Here is a 21690-nt window from a genome sequence, read left to right as displayed (position 1 = left end):
CGATCCAATGCACAGAATTTCATCAAACTTTGCAGATATTTAGGACACAATGTGTAGACGTGCATGTAACCGGGAAATTCTGATTCCTTTATTTTTTCTGGAATTTTAAGCACTTTGAGTTTTGGGGAGGTGGGGTGTGTGAGCTTGCTTTTATTTATTTATAACTTCTCCATTATTACAATTCTGAGAAAGTTTATCGCATATATATAATTTCAACATGACTTATTCACAAAATTAAAATGTTTTTTTTTTTAAATAATAAGGTAAGTTTTTAATTCAATTTAAAAAAGCCCATTATGCAACAAAGTGCCTACACAGACGATATGCCGCAAAGTGCTTGACATTCCATGACGTAACAATGTACAAATTCAAACGCTCACGTTTTTTTTATTACAATATGAATTAATTATTCGTTTGTGACGTGTAACCTTTAACTTTAACCCATTTAAAAATTTGATAAAAAACCCAATTGTATATCAACTTAGCCGTTTTTTAAAACATACAAGTTTTCTTTTAAAACATCTTGATATTTTCTCACTAGAAAAAGGACAACAAAAAAGGGGTTTGAATTATAATATTTCACGCAATGCCAAGATTCTTGGATAAGTTTGAAATGTAATCAATGTACTGTTTTCGTATCAACATTATTTATTTTAAGGCTTAGAGTGTTACTCATATATTATTTACAATGTAACAAAAATTCGTCCAATTTTTTTTTTGGTTAAAATCTATAGACAAATTATTTTTTACGTCTCCATAATAACAATTCTACCAATTTTCATCGCAGATATATTATCGTTTACATGCTTTTTCCAACCAATAGAACCGTTTTTGAACAGTAGGGTGAGTTAGTAATTTACATGTAATTAAAAAGGCCCAATTTGCCACGATGTGCCCATATAGATGAAATGCCGCTAAGTGCTTGCATTCCATGAAATAACTACATGTATATATAAATCGAAATGCTCACATCTTTTTTATTACAATATGAATTCATCATTCGTTACTGATGTGATACCTAAAACTTTTAGCCATTTAAAGATTTGAAAAAACGCCTATGAACTTTACCGTTTGTTTAAAACATATACACTTTCTTTCAAAACATCTTGATATTTTCTCTGTAGGGAAACGGCGATAAGGAAGTAGTTTGAATAATAATATTTCAAGCAATGCCAAGAATCTTTGATATCCTTCAAAAGACAATATTTTCTTCAGAAATCAGCAATATTTCTCATTGATGTATTCTGAGAAAGATAAATAACGATTGCTAGAGTCAGCGAGAGATTTTCATAATATATTGTTTCAATGTTCAAATTATTGCACACCTGCGTAGAAAAAAGTCCCATATTCAAATGCAAGCACCAGAAAAAAACTTGCAATTTGTCAATATTTTTTGGGATGTATTATTTATGCCATATCCATTCAAAAACAGTCAAGCAATATACGACAATTCATGCATCAAATTTATGATTGTGTTATGCGTTCTTTTTAGGTTTTTGATTATGTGTGTAACTTGATGGAAGATTCATTAAAAAGATTTTTTGTCTACTTTAAGATCTATGAAGAAAGGTTTATTTTACCATTTTATTTGGATTACAGTATTTATAAATAATATATTCTTATAATAAAAATCAATCGTAATACATAGAGGTCAATATGGATGAACCTGTTATGAAAGCCACTACCACATTAATTTCTTAATGTTTACTGTTTAATGTGTATTTTAACAGGTTAAATATCAGATCATGCTTCAGAACTTTATCATCTGATTAAGGCAATGATCACCCATGTTCGTTGTGGACATACGTTATTTTTTTTTGGATGTCTTCTAACATGCATCCTTACAAAGGGTATTTTGCAAGAATAATTGTCTTTTTTCATTTTCCGCTACCAACATTTGTCCAAAAGATTTATTCCTAAAATTTGAAATTGATTCAAACACGTTGTTTTAAAAATGCCACTATTGGTTGCAGTAAATGTTTTCTTCAGATGATGATTCTTGTGCCCAGATGTAATCCAAAACAACATCGTAAATCATTTTGTACTCCTCCTAAAACAAAAGTATCATACACTTTTATACAATCATTCACTTTTTTCTTGAAAACTGGGGAAAGAAAAATTAACTTTTAGAATATAATTATACAAGTATGTGATGCATTGATGATAGAGTTTACCATTGAAGAGCATAATTCTGGTCGTCGTATCTGTAACTGTCGAACAGTAGAAAAGATATCCACCTCCCCGTCTATAGACAACTGCTGTAGTGCGTTATATACTGCACAGAATACCCCACACAAAACTGCACCATCACTAAAAATCAAAACAATATTTAAAATCCGATAATTTTCTATTATAGATTTTTCGAAAAAAAAAAATTATTAATTTGGATTTCTTACAGAAAATTCTTTTTTTTTTTTAAATAAAAATATAGTATAACAATCATGAATCTATCAAAACATGCCCATGAACATTCAAATAAGTCAAACACCTTAAATTGGTCTTTAAAAGACTAAATGACGTAAGCACGCACCTTACAGCTCGTTAGAATTGAAGATTGATTGTCTTTTCACAATAAAATTAAAGCCTCAACAAGTTAAATCGAGTATTCGCATAGGATTTTCAATAGTTACAGATTACTTAAAGGGGCATGGACACAGTTTCAACTGAGTTTTTTAACCCAATTTTAATATTTACAATTCCTACCAAAGGCATGATCTAATAACTGGTAAAACATCATTTGTTGATTAACAAATGAGATATAGAACTTAATGTTCTTTATTATTTAAACAAGGCCTTGTTGTTGTTTACATATAGACAATATCATATTTATAACAAAATGAAATTTAGCAAATCAATAGAAACTGTCAAATCGAATTTAAAATCAACTTTTTTATTGAAATTATCTACTTTGAGCGGACATATATTAATATATTAACCTATGTAAACAAAAACATGACACAGTCCTTGTTTACATAACAAAGGTTTGGAGCTCTAAATCTGTCTTGTAACTCGACAACTGACGTCCATATTGTTGATGATCATTAGAAAGACCCTAGTTGGATATTTGTAAAAATGAAAAAAAATAAATTTAAGCTGAAACTGTGTCCATGCCCCTTTAATACCTTAAAAATACATACTTAACATATATTAAAGCGTTTTCATTGATCATTAAATTACGATGTTCAGTTTTCCTTTTTGAATATGGTTAATGGTTATTACACGAAACAGTAATTTACACTGTACATGTAATACACTTTATTACACAGTAACCAAAATATTATGGAATTCTTCAATAGAAGAAAAATGTCGTTTTTGTCTCTTTGATGCAATGTCAAAATAAAATATAAAGTGTATTACAAAAAAAGCGTTAAGCGATCTTAATCCAACGATAGGTAATCCATAAAGCATAAATTACCTGCTAACTACTGTTATAGGACCATCTGTTTCACTCTGAAGAGCAAAGGAAACCAAGCCTAACATCTGCACTGTAGCCTGGGAACGTTCTGTTTGAATTTCATCTGTTGGTTCTATTATTGACACTGAACAACCATTCTCATTTTTCTACAATTTATATGATAAAAATTGATTCTTACGAGAAAGTATTCGGATATATATTCAAGCAATTATAAGTTCCCTGCCAGTGAAATCTGAGAGGGGTGGGTAAAGGTTTCTTCTCAAACTATCCGTTCGTCCGTCCTTCCGTCTGTGTGTCCCACTTTGTGTTTTGCCCTTTTTCTAAGCCCTTGCAGATACGAGCTGAATTTTGGTATGTGAGTGTATCTTGAAGAATTACAGATCAAGATTTCATTTCGCTCTGCTTCAAAGTTTTTGACAGAAATAGAATTTTGGTACTTTTTTCCAGAGTTTTTCTACAATTTTCTTCTTAAGGTCTGCACATACTGGTATGTGAGTTTACTTTGATGAGTAATAAATGAAGTTTGCATTCAGCTCTGCTTAATTGATTTTTGACGGAATTATAACATTAATAGTTTTTAAAGGGAAACAGGTTACACCCGCCGGTAGGGGACAAGTATTGCAATACTCTCAGAATGCTACTTTCAATTGAAATCATTGTACATGACATTGTACTTACCAGCCAAATAGTTGCCAAATACTGTAAAATTACTAGTATTTATTTTAGAGAGTTAAAGGGAATAATAATTCATACCTAAAGAATCATCACTGTTCAGTAATACTGAAATTTCTTATTTCGTATATCGTTTTGGGGTATAAATTCGTTGATTCCTTCATACCTTCAAAACAATAATACTGATACCCTGTCGAAAATAAGTTATTTCACAGTAATTATTCTCACCCCATCCTGAGAAATGCTGATTGTTGTACATTTAATATCTGTCACTTGTTCACTTCCACAGTGAATAGTGAATGGGGAAACTCTTTTTGAGCTGTTGGTAGTCGGCAGCCAATGTTTATGCTGGAATAGAAACAAGACTTTTTGAAATGATCAGATACCTCTCGCTTCGGTGGAAAGTTAAAAGATACTGGTTTAGTGTTTTTGCAAAAAAGTCAGACAATCAGAAAAAAATGGCCTCAGAAAATTTTTAACCAAAAAATTTAACTTTGAACATTCGGCATAATAAAAATAATCACAAATGTAATCTTTCTTTTATGTTATGTTTACGTTATTGGTTAAGTTATAAATCTACGTACCGATTCGATGTTTCTAAGAGGATTCATACAAATCACTAAGTCTGACTCGTGATCATTGAGCAGGCGCAGGAAGTCAACAGCACCATCTGGTGAGGGATAATGTGTTATTATGAATACATCTGGTTTGCTGTAAGACTAAAATTAGTAAATTGTATAAGTAAGAAATGGATATATTATGCAAAGGGTATATCAGTATTCAGTAAAAAAAATATTTAGATTTCATCTGCTTAGGAAATATGGTAATTTACATGTATCTGCACTTGAAATAATCTAACTTCCAGATTTTATCCTTCAAATTTTTAAAAGTATACCAGTATTTATTCTCAAATTCCAGAAATTTAAGCATGCAACTTTTTAATGTTTAGTATATTACTGTGGAGGATTTTTTTAAATTGCTACCTACAGGAACAGTGACTGCATTGATATAGTTCCCGCGTTTCGGTACATTCGATGACAGGAAAAGACTGTATTTGTCAACTGTTAAAAACAAAATCATATCAAAGACAAATACTTTCATACATTCTAATATATTTACATTTAGATTAGTTTAAATGTAATCCAGTCATCATATTAAGTACATGGGGTTTTAATTTGTAATATTTGTAAATTTACTCTCAAACAGTTAATAAAACAATACATCCATTTGTAATGGATTTATTTGGTCTGATGTGTAAATTGGGTTTTCTGACCCCGATGCAATGTACATGTATTATGACATAACTAGAATAACTTATTTCCGAATTGGTGTAATTACTACTACACGTATGTATAGGACTCAAGGTTTTTGTTACTTTGTTAGTCTCAGTTTTATTTTTGACACTTAATTTTAAACAAAAACGTTATAATTGTAAGAATAACAGTAATGTTACTAAATGGAAAGAGCTGTAATTAAACGTTTAAATCTTAAACGTACGAACATTATATTTTATTATACTTTCATGTTAAATACTAAAATCTGATTGGTTTAGACGCAGTTAACAATCTGTTCTATTACCCTGAGCCTTAGCAACACACGTGACAACGGGTAACACAACGGTAATGCCACATGCGTGGAAATTATGCGCGTACGGTTCACCGTAGAATTCTCAAAACGTCAGTTGCGCGTTTGAAAGAACCGGAATAAACTTGATGTCAATAAAAGCTTGCGTTCGATGTAGCTTACTTGAAAACAACAAACGACAGACGAAACATGCTTGCGAGTGCAGAAATAACAAAACTTTAGATGATAAAGGACTCGTAGAGTATCAAATAAACAATAAAGAGGTCAATAAATCTTTTTCGAAGTAGCGGGGAGTTTGAAAGCTTTCTAAACGTGAACGAAAAGGCGATCGACGATTTGTATTGCTGACATAGTAAATCAAGAAGACATTCAGTATAATAAAATAAATGGTGCTTGTTTTGGAGGGTAACAGTTGAAATTGACACCCCTCGGAAAACCATTGTCAACCTCCGCTGACGCGTCGGTTGACAATGGTTTTCCTTGGGGTGTCAATTTCAACTGTTAACCTCCAAAACAGGCACCATTTATATAATGGTATCCATTAGGTAAGTCAACATCAACTGGAAAATTTGAAAAATAAATATCTTAAATTTAAATAAGATGAATACATATGTATCTAGCGGTTAAAAACATGTAAGCTTTGTTGATCGTACAGGTATTTTTACAGACTGTTCTTGAATTATAAATTGATGTTAAATTCGTCAATAGATTTCGTAGATGTAACATGTACTTACGTGGAAGAATGGATGATTTTTCATATCCGCTCTGAGCAAACGTGTAATCCTCGTCTGTGTATGATGGTCGCACTCTCAGAAGGTTCTTAAAGTTAAATTCAGTTTCTTTTTAGTCATTACAATATCTTTATGTTTATTTTAAAAAAATAATAAAAGAACTGTCCTATTTAGCATATGATATTAATAATTTTCATAACGCGAACATAAATCTCTTACATTTTTCATTTTCAAGTTCCGTCAGCCTTATATTTTAAAAAACAATAAGTCGAGTTTAAGAAATTCAAAAAAATTACCTGGAACTCCTTTCTTAGTTCACTTTCATTGGCTGGCTGAAAACGTGTCATTAGTTCTGCTCTTCTTAAGAATTCAGATTTGGTGAGTACACAGGTTGGAGCTTTGAACATGACATCGAGTGCAAGAAAAATAGTCATGTACTGCTCCTGAAAGCAAGATCAAACCATGTCATGTCAAATCGAAATTCAGGATATTGATAATTTATAAATAACATTTTTTTTTTATATTTTTCCCATATATCTGTTACAAATATTTTAACCAATAAAGGCAAATGCAGTGATTACATTAAAAAAAAAAACACGGTTAAACAGGTACATGTATTAATATATTTACGTGAAATATACATGTATGAATGTCCAGACTTTCTAGATTTCGTATTGACAGGTGTGTATGTGTAAAATCACATATTTTCTTGGGGTCAAAGTTTCGTGTTTTAAGGAAAAATGTTGGTTCGTGGGGATTTGATTTCGTGGATGAAGAACTTTTTAGTAGTTGTGCATATAAAAATTTACATTTCGTGATGGGCATGAATTCATGGGTCTCCTCATACATCGAAAACAACGAAAATCCCCCCCCCCACGAAAATTGGTGATTTCACAGTATTAAAAGATTAGAGGCAAAAAAAAAACCAACAACGAAGAAAACTAAAACACGAACAAACAAACAAACAAAACGTGATACCATTCTTCTTGTTCTTTAACTCACATAGGTTTGAACCATATTCATTCTACTTTCCCTCATTTTCTTCACGTATTCTGCGATGTTGACTTTCCTCTCTGTTTTGCCCACCTTGCTTAAAGCGTCTATAGCGATATAAGTACCAGTACGACCGATTCCAGCACTACAAGGTGTACAATGTAAAGGTGTACAATGTGTTTCAATGAGGAATTCATATGTTTAAATGGGGTTGACTCAGTGTTTTCCAGGATATAAAATCAGAAGTAAAATTAATAAAACGTAACAGAGACGAATGCTTATAGTTCACTATCTACAATATACTAGGACATTTTGTTGACAAACTTTTGATTGAAAGGGTCTCACACATTAAAAAGTGAGTTTGTTTAATATTTAATCATCTTTGTTCATTGAAGGAAAAAAACTCATTTAAACAAAATATAAAATACATTTTTGAAAGCAAAGCACTCAAAGTTTTAAGTATTTCTTCATTTAGAGATAGGGGTTAGCTACATAAGCCTGCTAGCCACTACTCTAAGAACCAAATGGTCGTCCATTTTAAGAGCATTAATTTTTATATGTTATTAATAGGGATGTCAATTTTACTCGGACAGCTTAGTCGAATAGTCGGATGCTTTAGTCGAACGATAGTCGAATATTCGTTTAATTTTAAATATTTTTCAAATCATTTCCAAAGTTTGTCTTTACAGACTAGTTTACAATATTTAACCTACGCTATCACCATTATAAAACGAATATCTGAATTGTAAACATGTACGTAGTACAAAAAAACTGTACATCAATATGGATCCAATGTATTAAATTTCAAAATTAATATTATCTGCACATTTTATCTAAATGCAGGATATCAAACGCTCGAAATTGTCCTTTCTTTACATAACGGTAGAACATGTACCCCAGAATTGGAGCCAATTTCTACGTTTCCGTCAATGATCTTTGACAGGTAAACAATTAAAGCGTATTTCTTATAAAAACAAAGAGAGAGCGAGAGCTTGGGATAAATTTTAATTATGAAATTTCGTGCAAACAATCAATGATTGTATGAAATTAATATCAGAAAAAGAAAACACAGTTTAATTACTCTCATAACTGACCACAATTTACATGTATTTACAATTTTTTAATAGCTGTTTAATCAATATTCTTTCTGAATAGTTGTATCACGTCAGATCTTAGTCTGAATCTTCCATTTAAAATAGTAAGAGGTAGAAAATCATTTAATAAACATGATTGATTTTCTTTCCCAATCTGCTTTTTTTAACAGTTATACCATACCTTTAATAATAAATGAAATGGGCAAATCTAAGTTTATTACCATAAATTCTAAATTACTTTGATGAAACACATTTTTAACGAATAACCGACTAAAGAAACTTTAGTCGATAGTCGGTATGATCGAATGATAGTCGAGTACTCGAATATTCGTTGACATCCCTAGTTATTAATCTACAGGAATGAATAATTTATTTTAGCCTGTATTTTTTACCTGCAGTGTACTACCGTTGGACCTCCATTCTGTTTCTCTCTTGTTCTAGTCACGTGATCATGGAAGACTACAAGAGAGAGCGGTGCCGGAGTCCCGTGATCCGGCCAGGTCGTATAGTGGTATTGTGTTACTATGCGGTATGTTCTCAACTGGATGAAAAAAAATGTAAAAAAGAGTTTTAAAGTTTAATTTTATCTTACGAAAGTCAAAAAAAAATTCTGGAAATCAATATAATCTTTTCTTCAGTTACAAATTACATTGAATACTCATCATGTTGCTACACATTGCATACTAGTATTAGTAAGTATACATGTAATACAACTACTTCAGAATTTTCCCCAGAACAAACCATTGTTGAGAGTATTCTCTTTATTATGCAGTGAACACATTATCTTATATAACTGTTGTGTGAAGGGGATAGCTTCTTATTTAAAGGGAAAAAATCCATGTTCGGTCTGCCTGTGCAAATTTTTTCAAACTTTTCCATATAGTTTTAACCTTTTTATTACTTACTCCCTTACAATTAACTCTAAATCTCCGTATTATATAATTTGCATAACTTTGTTCTTCCTCCGCACGTAGGATCATCTCACCAAATGTACTACTTTTGTTCATATCCGGCCAATATTTGACACATTTTGTCTGAAAAAAAAGCGTTAATTTCAATGAGAACAGTTTAATTAGACGTTTCTTAAAAATTGAATAATTTTGTAAGACTTCAATCAGCAAACTATAAAAATTTGGTTTGAAAATAATGTGTATTGTATTGTATAAACAGTATATAGTTTCATGTTGTGGGGGGCAACACATTCATAATTTATTCCAATTAAAAGTCTAGGTAAACTGCACATAAAAATACCTTGGTGCCCTCCTTTAAGTTGGTGAGCATCACTATCTGTGTCACATTCTCCTGCCAAACCATTTTCCAGAAATCTGACACTGTGTTCTGTCGCGGACCTGTTAGAGGTATATCATGTTTTTTATTAGAAATATTAAAATGCCTTTATGAATACAATTATTGTTGTTTATTTCCTTCAGATAATGTTATGAAATGAAATAAAAAGTAAAACAGAATTCGAATTCAAGAAGCTGAAATAAACACTCATACCTTGTGCCGCAATATACGCATGTGTCTTATCAATACCCTAAAAGCAAGATTTAAAAATACATTATTTGATACATTTGATACAAGAATACGTGAATAAAAATAAATATATCATGAATAAAATTTATGATTTTCTTGTAGACTGTTAAAAAAGAAAGGAAAATATTTATTGACAAGGCGTTTGTTGTTAAACTGTACTGTTTTGAAGATTACGTAATTAACTGTACGTTGTCTTTTATTAGTAACACATCCAAATATAAAACAGATGTGACACACTTTGTAGTGACTTCTATTCCAATTTCAAAGGGATAGATCTAGTCGACATACAAATGAACATAACAATTGTCAATAGACCTCTTTCATAAAACGTTGAACCCGGAACGGTTTTAACGTTTAGTTTTACATTGTCACGTGATACCCGACAAAGCGTCTATAGTTAACATGTCGTCTACAATGTTTACATCCTTGAAAGTGGTAGAACTGCAGGATATTCTGAGAGGAAAAGGGATTTCTGTTTCAAATGTGAAGCGAGAGAACTTGGTAAAGCTATGTGAGGCAGTTATTAAGGGGATTATCTTGTTAGTTTTAAAGGGTATGCAAGGTGAAACACATAGATTAACAAGATAGTTGTTTGTCATTTTAATAAAAATATAAATTAAAGACAATAAAATGCAAATCAAACAATAAAAACGGAATCCAAAGAGATCGTTTTTTGAAAACGAAAGTAGAAAACTAATAAAGCATAGCTGCTGATTTTATCTACCTATAATGAAAAATATTGTAAAGTTTGCCAGTTAAAATATTATTAAAAAATTAAGATGAAACAATCAAGTGTATGTCAGAATTTCTTTTCCCTCCCTTCTCCCATAAGTAATATGTTAGGTAGATCTATGTGCATGACTTAATTAAGGAAATACCCACATGGCACCATCAAGCCTGACAAATTTCAAGACTGTAAAAAAAAATAATTCTGTTTTGGATAGGTGGTATAAATTTCTGTAAATTTAATATCTTATTAAAATTTCTAATTAATTGAAATATAAATAAAAAATGTTTCTAGAAACAGGACTTTACAGTATCAACACCTCATTTATTTTTAGCCTTTGAAAAAAAGGATTTTAAAGTTGTACAATTTTCAATTTTTCACTAAATTCTGTCCTGGTAGAAAAAAAGTTGTTTATATATGTAACTAAATACCCCTTCTTTAGTGAGAGAGGCACCAGTATTTTAGCAAAAATATTTCAATTTTGGAAAGAAAAACATTTTTTGTGGTAAATTAATACTTGAGTTTTATTGATAAGTGATATCAATATTATAAATAAAAAAAATCATTTCATAATCATTTAATTTCACGACAAAATGTCGCGAATTTAAAGCTTTGAAAATTGTCGTCACGCGCTAAATCCCCCATGGGAATTTTCAAAAGTTGGCATGTATGTTTTCTGTTGACCCCTTCAAGATCCAAGGACTTTCTAACGATCTCACAAAATTACCAACCTTTTCCCTGTATGATGTGTTTAATTACTTGTTATATAAAACTGCAAATTATGATCAAAGGAAATTAAAAGCGTACAAATCTTGTGAAGATTATAGACTATTCTTCGATGGGTATGTTGAGAAGTTAGAAATGAAGGAACTTGAAGATGGAGATAATTACCTTATCAAATCCTGCGTGAAACCTACGCAGAAGGACAGGACTTACCTAAATAAAACAGCTTATGATGTTTGGGTGGTTATGTGTAAAAGTGGAAGCGTAAATTGTGCTTACTGCACATGCATTGGAGGGTAAGTAAACTTTTATAAATATAAGTGAGACAGGTACACTGAGTAGGATGTAAGCTGGTTTCAATGAGTGAATGACCACACAAAACACCTGTGACATGTAATTAATTTATTTGCAGAAGTAGGTTCAATGCAGCCTGCATTATACACACATCTATCTATATGTTTAAAAAAAAATCCAAGTACATGTATATATACCACTGCAATTGATTACTTTATTACTTGGAGTAAGGGGGGTGATGTTTTCTTACAAATGACATCAATCTGTTTTTGTAGAGCTGATGGAGGATGTCGCCACATCGGAGCAACCCTGTATGAAATTGAGGCTTTTGATGTAAAGTCAGTCACAGATGGAGATAACTTGTGGGTAAAACGACCACGACATCATGATTGCCCTGTGCCTATAAAGCAACTTAAAATCTTGAAAGCTAGGTACTTGTTCTTTTATGACTCATGTAGAATGTTATGATAAATTTGCAATCTTTTAATTCTTAAAAGTAAACTCTAGGTCTGAATGATTGATTCTTAAATGAACATTTAATTGACACAGAGACTACAATTAGGATACATATTGAGTAATGTGTTAGTATTATATTTTGTCTATTGTTTGTGCTTTACATAATATCATATGTACATGCACTTCAAATATTATTAAGTAAGTTTTATTATGCCATTATAATCAATTGTTAGAAGACTTTAAAAAATATATTGAAAAAAAATGATGATGTACCTACAACAAATCATTTCAAGACTGACACAAATTTCAATTAAGGTATGCAAGTGTGGATTATCACCAGTCTGCTGCTCACAGTTTTGACCCGCGCAGTGTAGATCAGAGACAAACTTACACAGAAATGGAAATCGGTGAAATAGCAAAGAATCTTCGAGAGGTAACCCATTTCCCATAATTATGTTCTGTGTATTTATTTTTTCAGTGTTGTCTTTACATTGTATTTTTATCTGATTTGAAAAACCAATTGAAATTGCCCACCATTGTTATCTAATACAACAATTATAAAGCATCATACAAATGTATAATTAAAGTGCTAATTTTTTGTTTACATTTCATTTGTTATTTAAAACTTTCAATTTACATTTTTTAAATTTCTTCCAGATATCCCCAAATATACAAGCCTTAGATATTCTGGAGGTACAAAAACCAGTGCAGAATGACAAGGGAGATGAAGCTGATCAACAATGTCCTGAATGTTCTGCTTTTACCATGCCAAACATGTTAAAGAAAATAGCATCTTGTAATGCTAATGAATTCCATAACTCTGAGAATTTATGTACTCTTTCCAATGATAATATTTCTCACATTGAAACATGCACAAGTGAGCAATCCGACTGTAAGATTTGGCATGAGCTGAGGAAAGGCAGATTGACTGCATCTAATTTTAGTAAAGTCTGCAAAGCAGTTGATTCTAACAAATGTCCACCTTCACTTCTAAAGACTATTTTAGGTGAATATGGAGAAATTTCAGCTCCATCATTGGTGTGGGGTAAAAAGAAAGAAAAAGCAGCTCTTCAACATTACATGAGAGTATGTCATAATTAAGTCACATGTACATCCCCTTCTGTAACATAAAGGCTTAAGAATACATCCAACCATGAATTTCATTGGTTGTTCTATTGATGGTCTTTGTACATGTAAATGCCATGATAGCACTATTATTGAGGTTAAATGTCCTTTTACACACAGAGACGATGAACCAAGGAATGTTTGTCTTAAAAAAGGCTGTGTTATTAATGAGAGAGGTGAGATGGTTGTTTCTGAAAACTCAGAATACTATCATCAGATGCAAGGGCAGATGAGTATATATGGTATACATCAATCTAATCTTATACTTTATACAAAGAAAGGAATATGTGTTGCTCATGCTGATTTTAATCCAGATTTCTTCCAGAAGATGCTCAGCAAACTTGAATCATTTTTTAAACAACATGTGATTAAATCTTTAATGCAACAGTAACTGCTTATGTACCTGCATTATAAATTAGGCAAAAAAAGCTGCGTTTACTTATTTACTACAGAATATATGTAACTACTGTACTGTTACCTCCTGAAAAAATGGAGTTGGTAGGCAGAATTAAGATTGTGTTATTGGTGAAAAATGCTTTGTCATATAAGATATATTTCAGTATTTCACTTTTTTGTAAAATTAAGCTAATCGGATGATTTCCTCTGAAAGGAGGACTAATCAGATCCCTGTATGACAGTTACATGTAGCATTAAAATGTAAAATTATCAAAGCATTGTTATTATTTTGTCATTTATTATTCAAATGTATGTGCTATACTGATTTACACACATAAGATTTACTTCACAAGTTGACAGTCAAGGTTGCATAACATTGCACATACTTTTACAATTTGACTGTACAAAGGCTTCATCTGGAGAGTCATAACACCTTGCAAAATTGCATAGTTTTTCAAACGTCCAATTGCTCATTCTACATGGATTCGAGCTCGAGCAATCCTTCTCGTTTTAGTGGTGGCATTGCTACCCATCTGTCTTCCAAAAGAAAATGGGGGAATGTTTAGTGTTGCACCTTTTAATGCTAGATCGCCTCTTATGAGAAAGCCACGGTCTGCCATAATGTCATCACCAAACTCGATATTATCCAAAAAGCCAGATTCTTGTACTATTTTCTTGTCAGAAATACTACCAGTGTACAAATCAGATACAAAACAAAATGAACCCGATGGAGTTATTGTTACTAAACACTTGAAGGTATTATGGTGTTTGTAAGATGAATATGTTATTCTCTGAGCAGATGGAGGACTGGGTTTTTGCACAAAGAATTCAGTGCAGTCAATAATGCATCTTGTTTTTTTGAAATGTTTAAAGCATTTGGGCAAATTTTCCAAGATTTGTTCTTTGGATGGCCATTTGATGAGAAAGCAAAGGTCAATGCACATGAGACACATCCATGTAGTAAATATTCGGCTTACTGAACTGTCAGAAATGGCAAACATATATATCACTGAGTGATTTGGTGTCAAATCCTCTTCGTAGTCGCAACAAGGTTAGAGTGAATTCTTCTCTCAATGAAAGCAAGCGTTTAGGTCCTCTTCTTGGAGTCTGTTAACATGCAAGTAATAAATAGAATCATTATTGTGGCTTTTTTGTGTTGGTATTAATTAATTGTGTATTTTTTATAGACATTACAGGTTTTTTAAAATTGATGCACATTAGATTCACAGAAAATTTGTTTGGGTCATAATGATAAGAAGAGTAATGACATTGTATTACCTTGGAATCCTGTCGCTCATTTGTTTCTGTGCTATTCCAGTACACCATTGAGGATGCCTTAATCTTAAGTACATTGAAGATGATAGTAAAAACTGCCAATGTTATACCTGTATGGATCAAGGATAAATACATTATTTATTTATTAGAATGTGATTAACAAGGGCATCTGAGAACAACTAGCACTGGTCTTAAATGATAGTGATTACATGTACTATATAATTATATAAAGTATGATACAAAGTTTATTAAATGTAACATGATGAGATTTCAAATAATTATAGGTATGTACAAAGTCAGAAATATATTTAAAATGCATATTAGATATACTAATTTTCAGCCAAACCTACTATCTCTCTTCCATTTAAAATGATATGTCTGAGAATTTTTTAATTCAATCAAAAGTAGTACATTGTAATTATCTTTACACATGAAACAAAGTTCATTAACCTGTGTAAAATTTGCAGGACATGTCATTTTTATATACATCTTCCATCAGAAGGCGTCTCTTTGTGTTCCCCCTATCCTGGGATTCCTCATTGCTTGACACTCCCTCTATGTCCGGGTTGGTCTGGGTGGCAACATTAACCATTTGCACAGGTTTAGCATATAAGTGGTCATCAACTGAAATGTTGGAAATTGAAGTTACAAGTTAGATCAGCTCGCAATAATTTTTTTGTGATGCTGATATTAAAAATTGCTCTCCTCTTAATCTTTTGCATTTTCTAAAAAAAATTGTGATCCACTCCCACTTGTTATATAGTCTCAAAGAAAATAGCCTGGAAGAAAAAGAACAGCAGCTGTTTTGTTTGAATATTAAATGACATTTTTACACACCAGAGTGCGAGTTGAAAAGCCGATACATTCTATTTTCAAATTCCTATGGAACCTTTAGAAATCCAGTCAGTATTTGAAAAGTATGTTTTTTAGACTAAAAATAACTTTGGGTTTTTCCATTTCATTGTAAGTGTTTGCATGTCGTGCATTCTTTCTCAGTGAAATGCGTTTATCTATGGGTCATTGGGATATATACAGATCTTCCACTCAAATTTTGTAACCTTAATATTTTTACGGTAATGTTTTGAAATTTAGCTTAAATTGGTCTATTTACACTTGTAGTTACACATAATTATGATCAATCTAGATTTCACTCTGCGAATGTTTCATGTTTATCTCATATGAGTTTATTTGAATTTGAATTATATTTTACCTTCTGTGAGCTGCTGCTGGGTTGAGACTTTTTCACTGATTTCTTCCTCTTCGACGGTAACAAACAAGGAGGCCTCTGGCACGAGGTGTGGTACAACTCCATCCTTGCCGAGATTGGCATTCGTCTGTTTATCTCCTGGTGTGAAGGTGTGCTTTCTTGTCGCACGTTTTCTACCTTTCAAAATAACTCTATTTGAATTGGCATTTAATGGATAGGGATGCAACTCGGTAGGGCGACCATCAATAAAATGTTTGCTACATACATATGTATGTTTGTTTACATTGTCAACGGTAAAAAACTTTCTTCCGCATGCCTTTACCCAAAGTTTGGTGTCGTCTAATCGTGTTTTAGGCTTTGGTACTGGGAAAAATTCCACTCCTTTCATGTATTCTTTATGCATGTACCTATTATCGCTGTTACATGTGCCCCAAGAACAGCGTTTCACCATTTTGGTTTCAAAATAGACCGCCTTCGAATGTCGGGTGTCACATGACTTTGTCGCTTGCGCGCTCGCAAAAACGCTTATATCATTGAAAATATGAAAGTGGCCTATTTATTGAATTTCATCGATATCTGTTAATATCAAATTGGATGTCACAGCTAGTATTCTCTTCTTCTCTGGTAGAAGTTGTTGAACAGTATTTCAACCACATCCTAATTCATAACTGATTAAATATAAATAAACACTTTATGCAAGGAAGCATTCCCATAAGTATTATTTCCGTCCGTCTCGCAAAACGGGATTTTCCTCCATTTTGAAAAAAAGTAAAATATTAGTGCAACAGATACTTTGAACAGACTGAATTTCATACTGGTAAAGAAGAAATAAAAAAAAAATAGTTTACGCTCAAGAAAACATAATCTACTTTTTGCGTCTGCAATTTAAGCAATGTAAAAATGTTTGGAAATGTAAAACTGTCTTCCCATAACTTGAATGACAGTACATTTAAACACCCAATTCTATGTTAACGCCCCCAAAATCTACCTGATTCAAGATCAATAATTTACCGCCTGTCAATCATTAAAAAAACAATAGCTTCTGATTTGATTGACAGGCCAGCTACCCGTGCTACCTGATAGTCTGAGTTTGTGTCCTTTGAAAACGATTGCCTGGTCACGCGTCAAACACTTTCATGTAGCCGCCTTGTATACACGGGGGTTAAAAAAAAGAATCTTGGTAAAATTTTATTTTAAAAACAATTGAGATACTGAGTAGACAAATAAAACATGACTTCATAAAATATTTGCTTTTAATCTCAACGGCTATATTGTATTTTAAGCGATATGTCGTCCAAGATACCTGCTCTGTAGAATTTAGACCAGTCTGTGCACAGAAACGCTATTTGCCAATTAAAATTGGAATATGAAAAATAGGAAAAGATATTTAGTACAAACGGCACGGATAAAAAAAAAATCCTTTATCCGATGTTTTACCTACTTATATTTGAATACAATCTATACCATGTTCCGTTGTAAAGTTCTGAAATGTCAGAAACAGCTGTCGAGTTTCGAGATTGTAAATTTTAGTTCGAATTTCCTAACATCTGTCAATACCCAATATTCGAAATTAAAAATGAATATATATATATATACAGCCAAAGATCAATTCTTAAAAGTAATAAAAAAAAAATATCTCGCAAACAATAAAAAATTTTAATCACACGTACGAACACCCGGAAATGGTGAATATTTTCGACACTATTGTTGATCAGAACGTAGGCAATATTCTTATCGCGGTACGGTACATTGTATATGTTCACACGACGGATAGGCCTACCTATGAATGGAATATTTTATAATTTTTATTTTTAAATTTTGATATTTACACAAGTTTAATTTAAAAAAGATATGTTTACTTTGTAGTTTTACTCTGTGTTCTTTTCTTTAATTTGTCATTTTTTTAAATATAAAAACGATATTTCTTTATATTTTTTCTTCATTAGATATCGCTGAAAGTATTTATAAATAAATTTTATATTGAAATATTTCAATTATTTCAAGTAGTTTCACTCAAATTTAGACACGAAACACGGAATGTTGACCCTGATACCAGACACAGACTTCCTGTGTAATGCTACGTGTATGTAGATTTTTGACATCTTGGGTATTGGGGGTCTCCAGGTAAATAACACCACTGTTACTTGGACCACTCCCCCTCCTCAGGTAACCGTACGGTAAAAAAGTTGGGTCTTTAAATTTACTTCTGTCAAATTACTCACATCAATATAATTGGCGTTGATGTAATCCGACTGGCTGTTGGACAATTTGACTCTGGAATGGTCATCTGAAAATGTTTTAAAATGAACTCGCTGACCCTTATATATTACTGTAATGACTTATATCAACATTGTATATTTTACAATAAACGTACATGGAAATGTAATCTTGTATCTGTTTTTAGGTAAGTTTCCTGGTTTTTTCCCAGCGCTGCAAGGATGTTTCTCACCATAAGGCATAGTCTAGTTTTTGAAAGAAGATGATAATTTATTAGTGTGAAGTTATATCATCATTTTACTTACGTAATCAAACAAGCCTTATAATATGTATATTTATTTCTTTGAGTAAATACACGTATATACTTATATATATAAAAAAATTCAAACCGCATACTCCCTTTTGAAACCATCATTTTCATGCCTTTGCTTTTCTTTAATAACACGCTCTAACTGGTCAACTTTTATGTCTGGGATGGCTTCGTCATTAACGTAGAGATCTCCGTATGGGTTTTCTTCGTGTTTTTTCTCATCGTTGTCAACATCTTCGTCACGCTCGTTTTGTCTTGTTTTCATTTCGAGGCCTTGTTTAGTTGAATCCTTGTTTTCTTTTAATTTTGAAAATCCTTCCATGTTCTCATAGATATTTGAGAACCCCGATTTTGAAGTAGCTTCAATGATGAAATTTTTTATATATCTTGTATGCATTTATTTGAATAACTATGTTTGTTAAAACTGAAATAGAAAATATACTTTACAATTCAGGACAGTATTTCTTTTTCTTTATTTCAGCTTTAGAATATTTAATGCAAAGTGTATCAGTAAATAAATAAGTTTTTTGATATACATATTTATTTCTTGATAAACCATAACTTAAAGACATTTAAATAGGAGTATTTATCCCATCTTTAAAAAAAATAATTTTAGGGTTATCTTACAATTAACGTTGGAGATGTTTGTTGCTGTGTATCTGGCCCTTTTCCCTTTTTGATCATTTCTTAATGTTCGAGATCTGCAAAGTATATATATTTCACATATTACCTCATGTAACGTTGTCTAAATATTTATAATGCAAAAATAGCATTGTTTATTATTTGTATGACATAAATGAAAGGAGTGCAAACGTAAAGTCCTAGCGAAAAATATCTTTTGTGATAAGTTACAACTAGGGATGTCAACGAATATTCGAGTACTCGACTATCGTTCGATCATACCGACTATCGACTAAAGTTTCTTTAGTCGGTTATTCGTTAAAAATGTGTTTCATCAAAGTAATTTAGAATTTATGGTAATAAACTTAGATTTGCCCATTTCATTTATTATTAAAGGTATGGTATAACTGTTAAAAAAGCAGATTGGGAAAGAAAATCAATCATGTTTATTAAATGATTTTCTTCCTCTTACTATTTTAAATGGAAGATTCAGACTAAGATCTGACGTGATACAACTATTCAGAAAGAATATTGATTAAACAGCTATTAAAAAATTGTAAATACATGTAAATTGTGGTCAGTTATGAGAGTAATTAAACTGTGTTTTCTTTTTCTGATATTAATTTCATACAATCATTGATTGTTTGCACAAAATTTCATAATTAAAATTTATCCCAAGCTCTCGCTCTCTCTTTGTTTTTATAAGAGGCATGCTTTAATTGTTTACCTGTCAAAGATCATTGACGGACACGTAGAAATTGGCTCCAATTCTGGGGTACATGTTCTACCGTTATGTAAAGAAAGGACAATTTCGGGCGTTTGATATCCTGCATTTAGATAAAATGTGAAGATAATATTAATTTTGAAATTTAATACATTGGATCCATATTGATGTACAGTTTTTTTGTACTACGTACATGTTTACAATTCAGATATTCGTTTTATAATGGTGATAGCGTAGGTTAAATATTGTAAACTAGTCTGTAAAGACAAACTTTGGAAATGATTTGAAAAAATATTTAAAATTAAACGAATATTCGACTATCGTTCGACTAAAGCATCCGACTATTCGACTAAGCTGTCCGAGTAAAATTGACATCCCTAGTTACAACTTCAACTCGCCTCCTTTATTACCTGCATTTATAACATTGCAAGATACGTAAGAGCATGCTCTATGCACGGACAAGATTTTAAAACCGGGGAAAACTATTGATGAACAGAAACATAAACATGTCAATAGTTTTGTTTTTAAAAAAACTGGACAAGAACACTGTTCATGAAATCTTTGTAGATTTCAGTAAAACACATCTACATTATGATTTTTTTTTTACTTTTGATCTTGATTACTGTTCGTTATCTCCGTATGTTTCAGTAAGAATTAAAAAAAAATATAGCATTTTGAGAATTTTCATGTTTTTTATTTGATATTAATATTTCGAATTCAATATACTTTAATACTGTTCATTTTTTATATTTACCTTCTACGAAATATGACAGAAACTGTGACAATAACTAGAATAACTACAGCCGCGATCACTCCTCCTGCTATGGGAAGCGTTGAAGGGCTTTCGTCTGTTGATTTTAAAGCCTACAATGTTTCACAAATAAAGTCGAAATATCATTTATTCCAATTATTTCTGTCTTCAAAAAGACTGCTTACGGATTGTTTCTCAAGTAATGTATTCCCAAACCTTTGTCTGTAAGCACTTTCCGACATCATGAGAACATATTTGATCGACACAGTTGAGGCTACAATTCTTCAAACAATTCTCACCCCACTTGGTTTTTCCACATTCTACAATAGTTCATTTTACCATTGCAATAAAGCTAAAAGGTAATAAACTCCATACAAACGGAAGAAAACATATTGCGTATATTTCCTTTGTAACGTCATTCTTACTTATCAAATAAGACGTCATATAGCATTGATTGGTATAGTAAATTTAATTACTGAATATCATTATTAAGATGCTCTTTATATATCTTAATACAAATATATGGGAAAAATTGTTTTACCTTTTTTACATAGCGCCCCTTCATATCCAGAGGAACATCCGAGAAAACAGGAACCGTTGGCATGGTAACAGTTGGTATCATTGATACAATGGCCACAAGTATGACTACAGTTGTAACCATACGATCCACGATCACATTCTATAGAAAGATTCAATGAGATTACACAATGTTGTCTGAGAGTTCATTTTTCTCATACAAAGCAACCTTTTTGTGTCCAGAGGACACACCAGAGAAGCAGAAACCACCACAGTGGGCACAGTCGGTATTTTGATACAACCGCAAAAGTACGAAGAAAATT

At 31.7% G+C, this 21690-nt stretch overlaps 2 protein-coding genes across 2 annotated transcripts in view; one reads left to right on the top strand and one right to left on the bottom strand.

Annotated features, from left to right (window-relative positions):
* Positions 1-1643: 1643 nt before the first annotated feature.
* The window catches only part of LOC134258531 (uncharacterized), a 39913-nt gene continuing 19866 nt past the window's right edge, over positions 1644-21690 (bottom strand). The window contains exons 18-38 of the mRNA XM_062741091.1: positions 21393-21530; positions 21068-21171; positions 20855-20964; positions 19849-19891; positions 19383-19500; positions 18835-19115; positions 18603-18690; positions 18451-18515; positions 9990-10026; positions 9741-9838; positions 9395-9523; positions 8882-9030; positions 7405-7540; positions 6699-6845; positions 6406-6490; positions 5075-5148; positions 4672-4806; positions 4316-4435; positions 3416-3561; positions 2175-2310; positions 1644-2050 (exon numbers count right to left, since the gene is read on the bottom strand). Coding sequence (XP_062597075.1) covers positions 1961-2050; positions 2175-2310; positions 3416-3561; positions 4316-4435; positions 4672-4806; positions 5075-5148; positions 6406-6490; positions 6699-6845; positions 7405-7540; positions 8882-9030; positions 9395-9523; positions 9741-9838; positions 9990-10026; positions 18451-18515; positions 18603-18690; positions 18835-19115; positions 19383-19500; positions 19849-19891; positions 20855-20964; positions 21068-21171; positions 21393-21530 — 2429 coding nt within the window. The 3' untranslated portion in view covers positions 1644-1960. The remainder of the gene's footprint in view (positions 2051-2174; positions 2311-3415; positions 3562-4315; positions 4436-4671; positions 4807-5074; positions 5149-6405; positions 6491-6698; positions 6846-7404; positions 7541-8881; positions 9031-9394; positions 9524-9740; positions 9839-9989; positions 10027-18450; positions 18516-18602; positions 18691-18834; positions 19116-19382; positions 19501-19848; positions 19892-20854; positions 20965-21067; positions 21172-21392; positions 21531-21690) is intronic.
* Positions 11432-13574, top strand: LOC134258525 (uncharacterized). Its single transcript, XM_062741087.1, has 5 exons — positions 11432-11771; positions 12045-12200; positions 12541-12658; positions 12883-13311; positions 13471-13574. Exons 1-5 carry the CDS (start codon positions 11614-11616, stop codon positions 13477-13479), a joined length of 870 nt encoding a protein of 289 aa, XP_062597071.1. The 5' UTR covers positions 11432-11613; the 3' UTR covers positions 13480-13574.

The sequence above is a fragment of the Saccostrea cucullata genome, unplaced genomic scaffold, assembly GCF_032062105.1.
Source record: "Saccostrea cucullata isolate Sc308-1 unplaced genomic scaffold, CSIRO_AGI_Scuc_v1 ctg2806, whole genome shotgun sequence".
Classification (NCBI taxonomy): Eukaryota; Metazoa; Mollusca; class Bivalvia; order Ostreida; family Ostreidae; genus Saccostrea; species Saccostrea cuccullata.
This window is presented reverse-complemented; position numbering and strand designations above follow the sequence as displayed.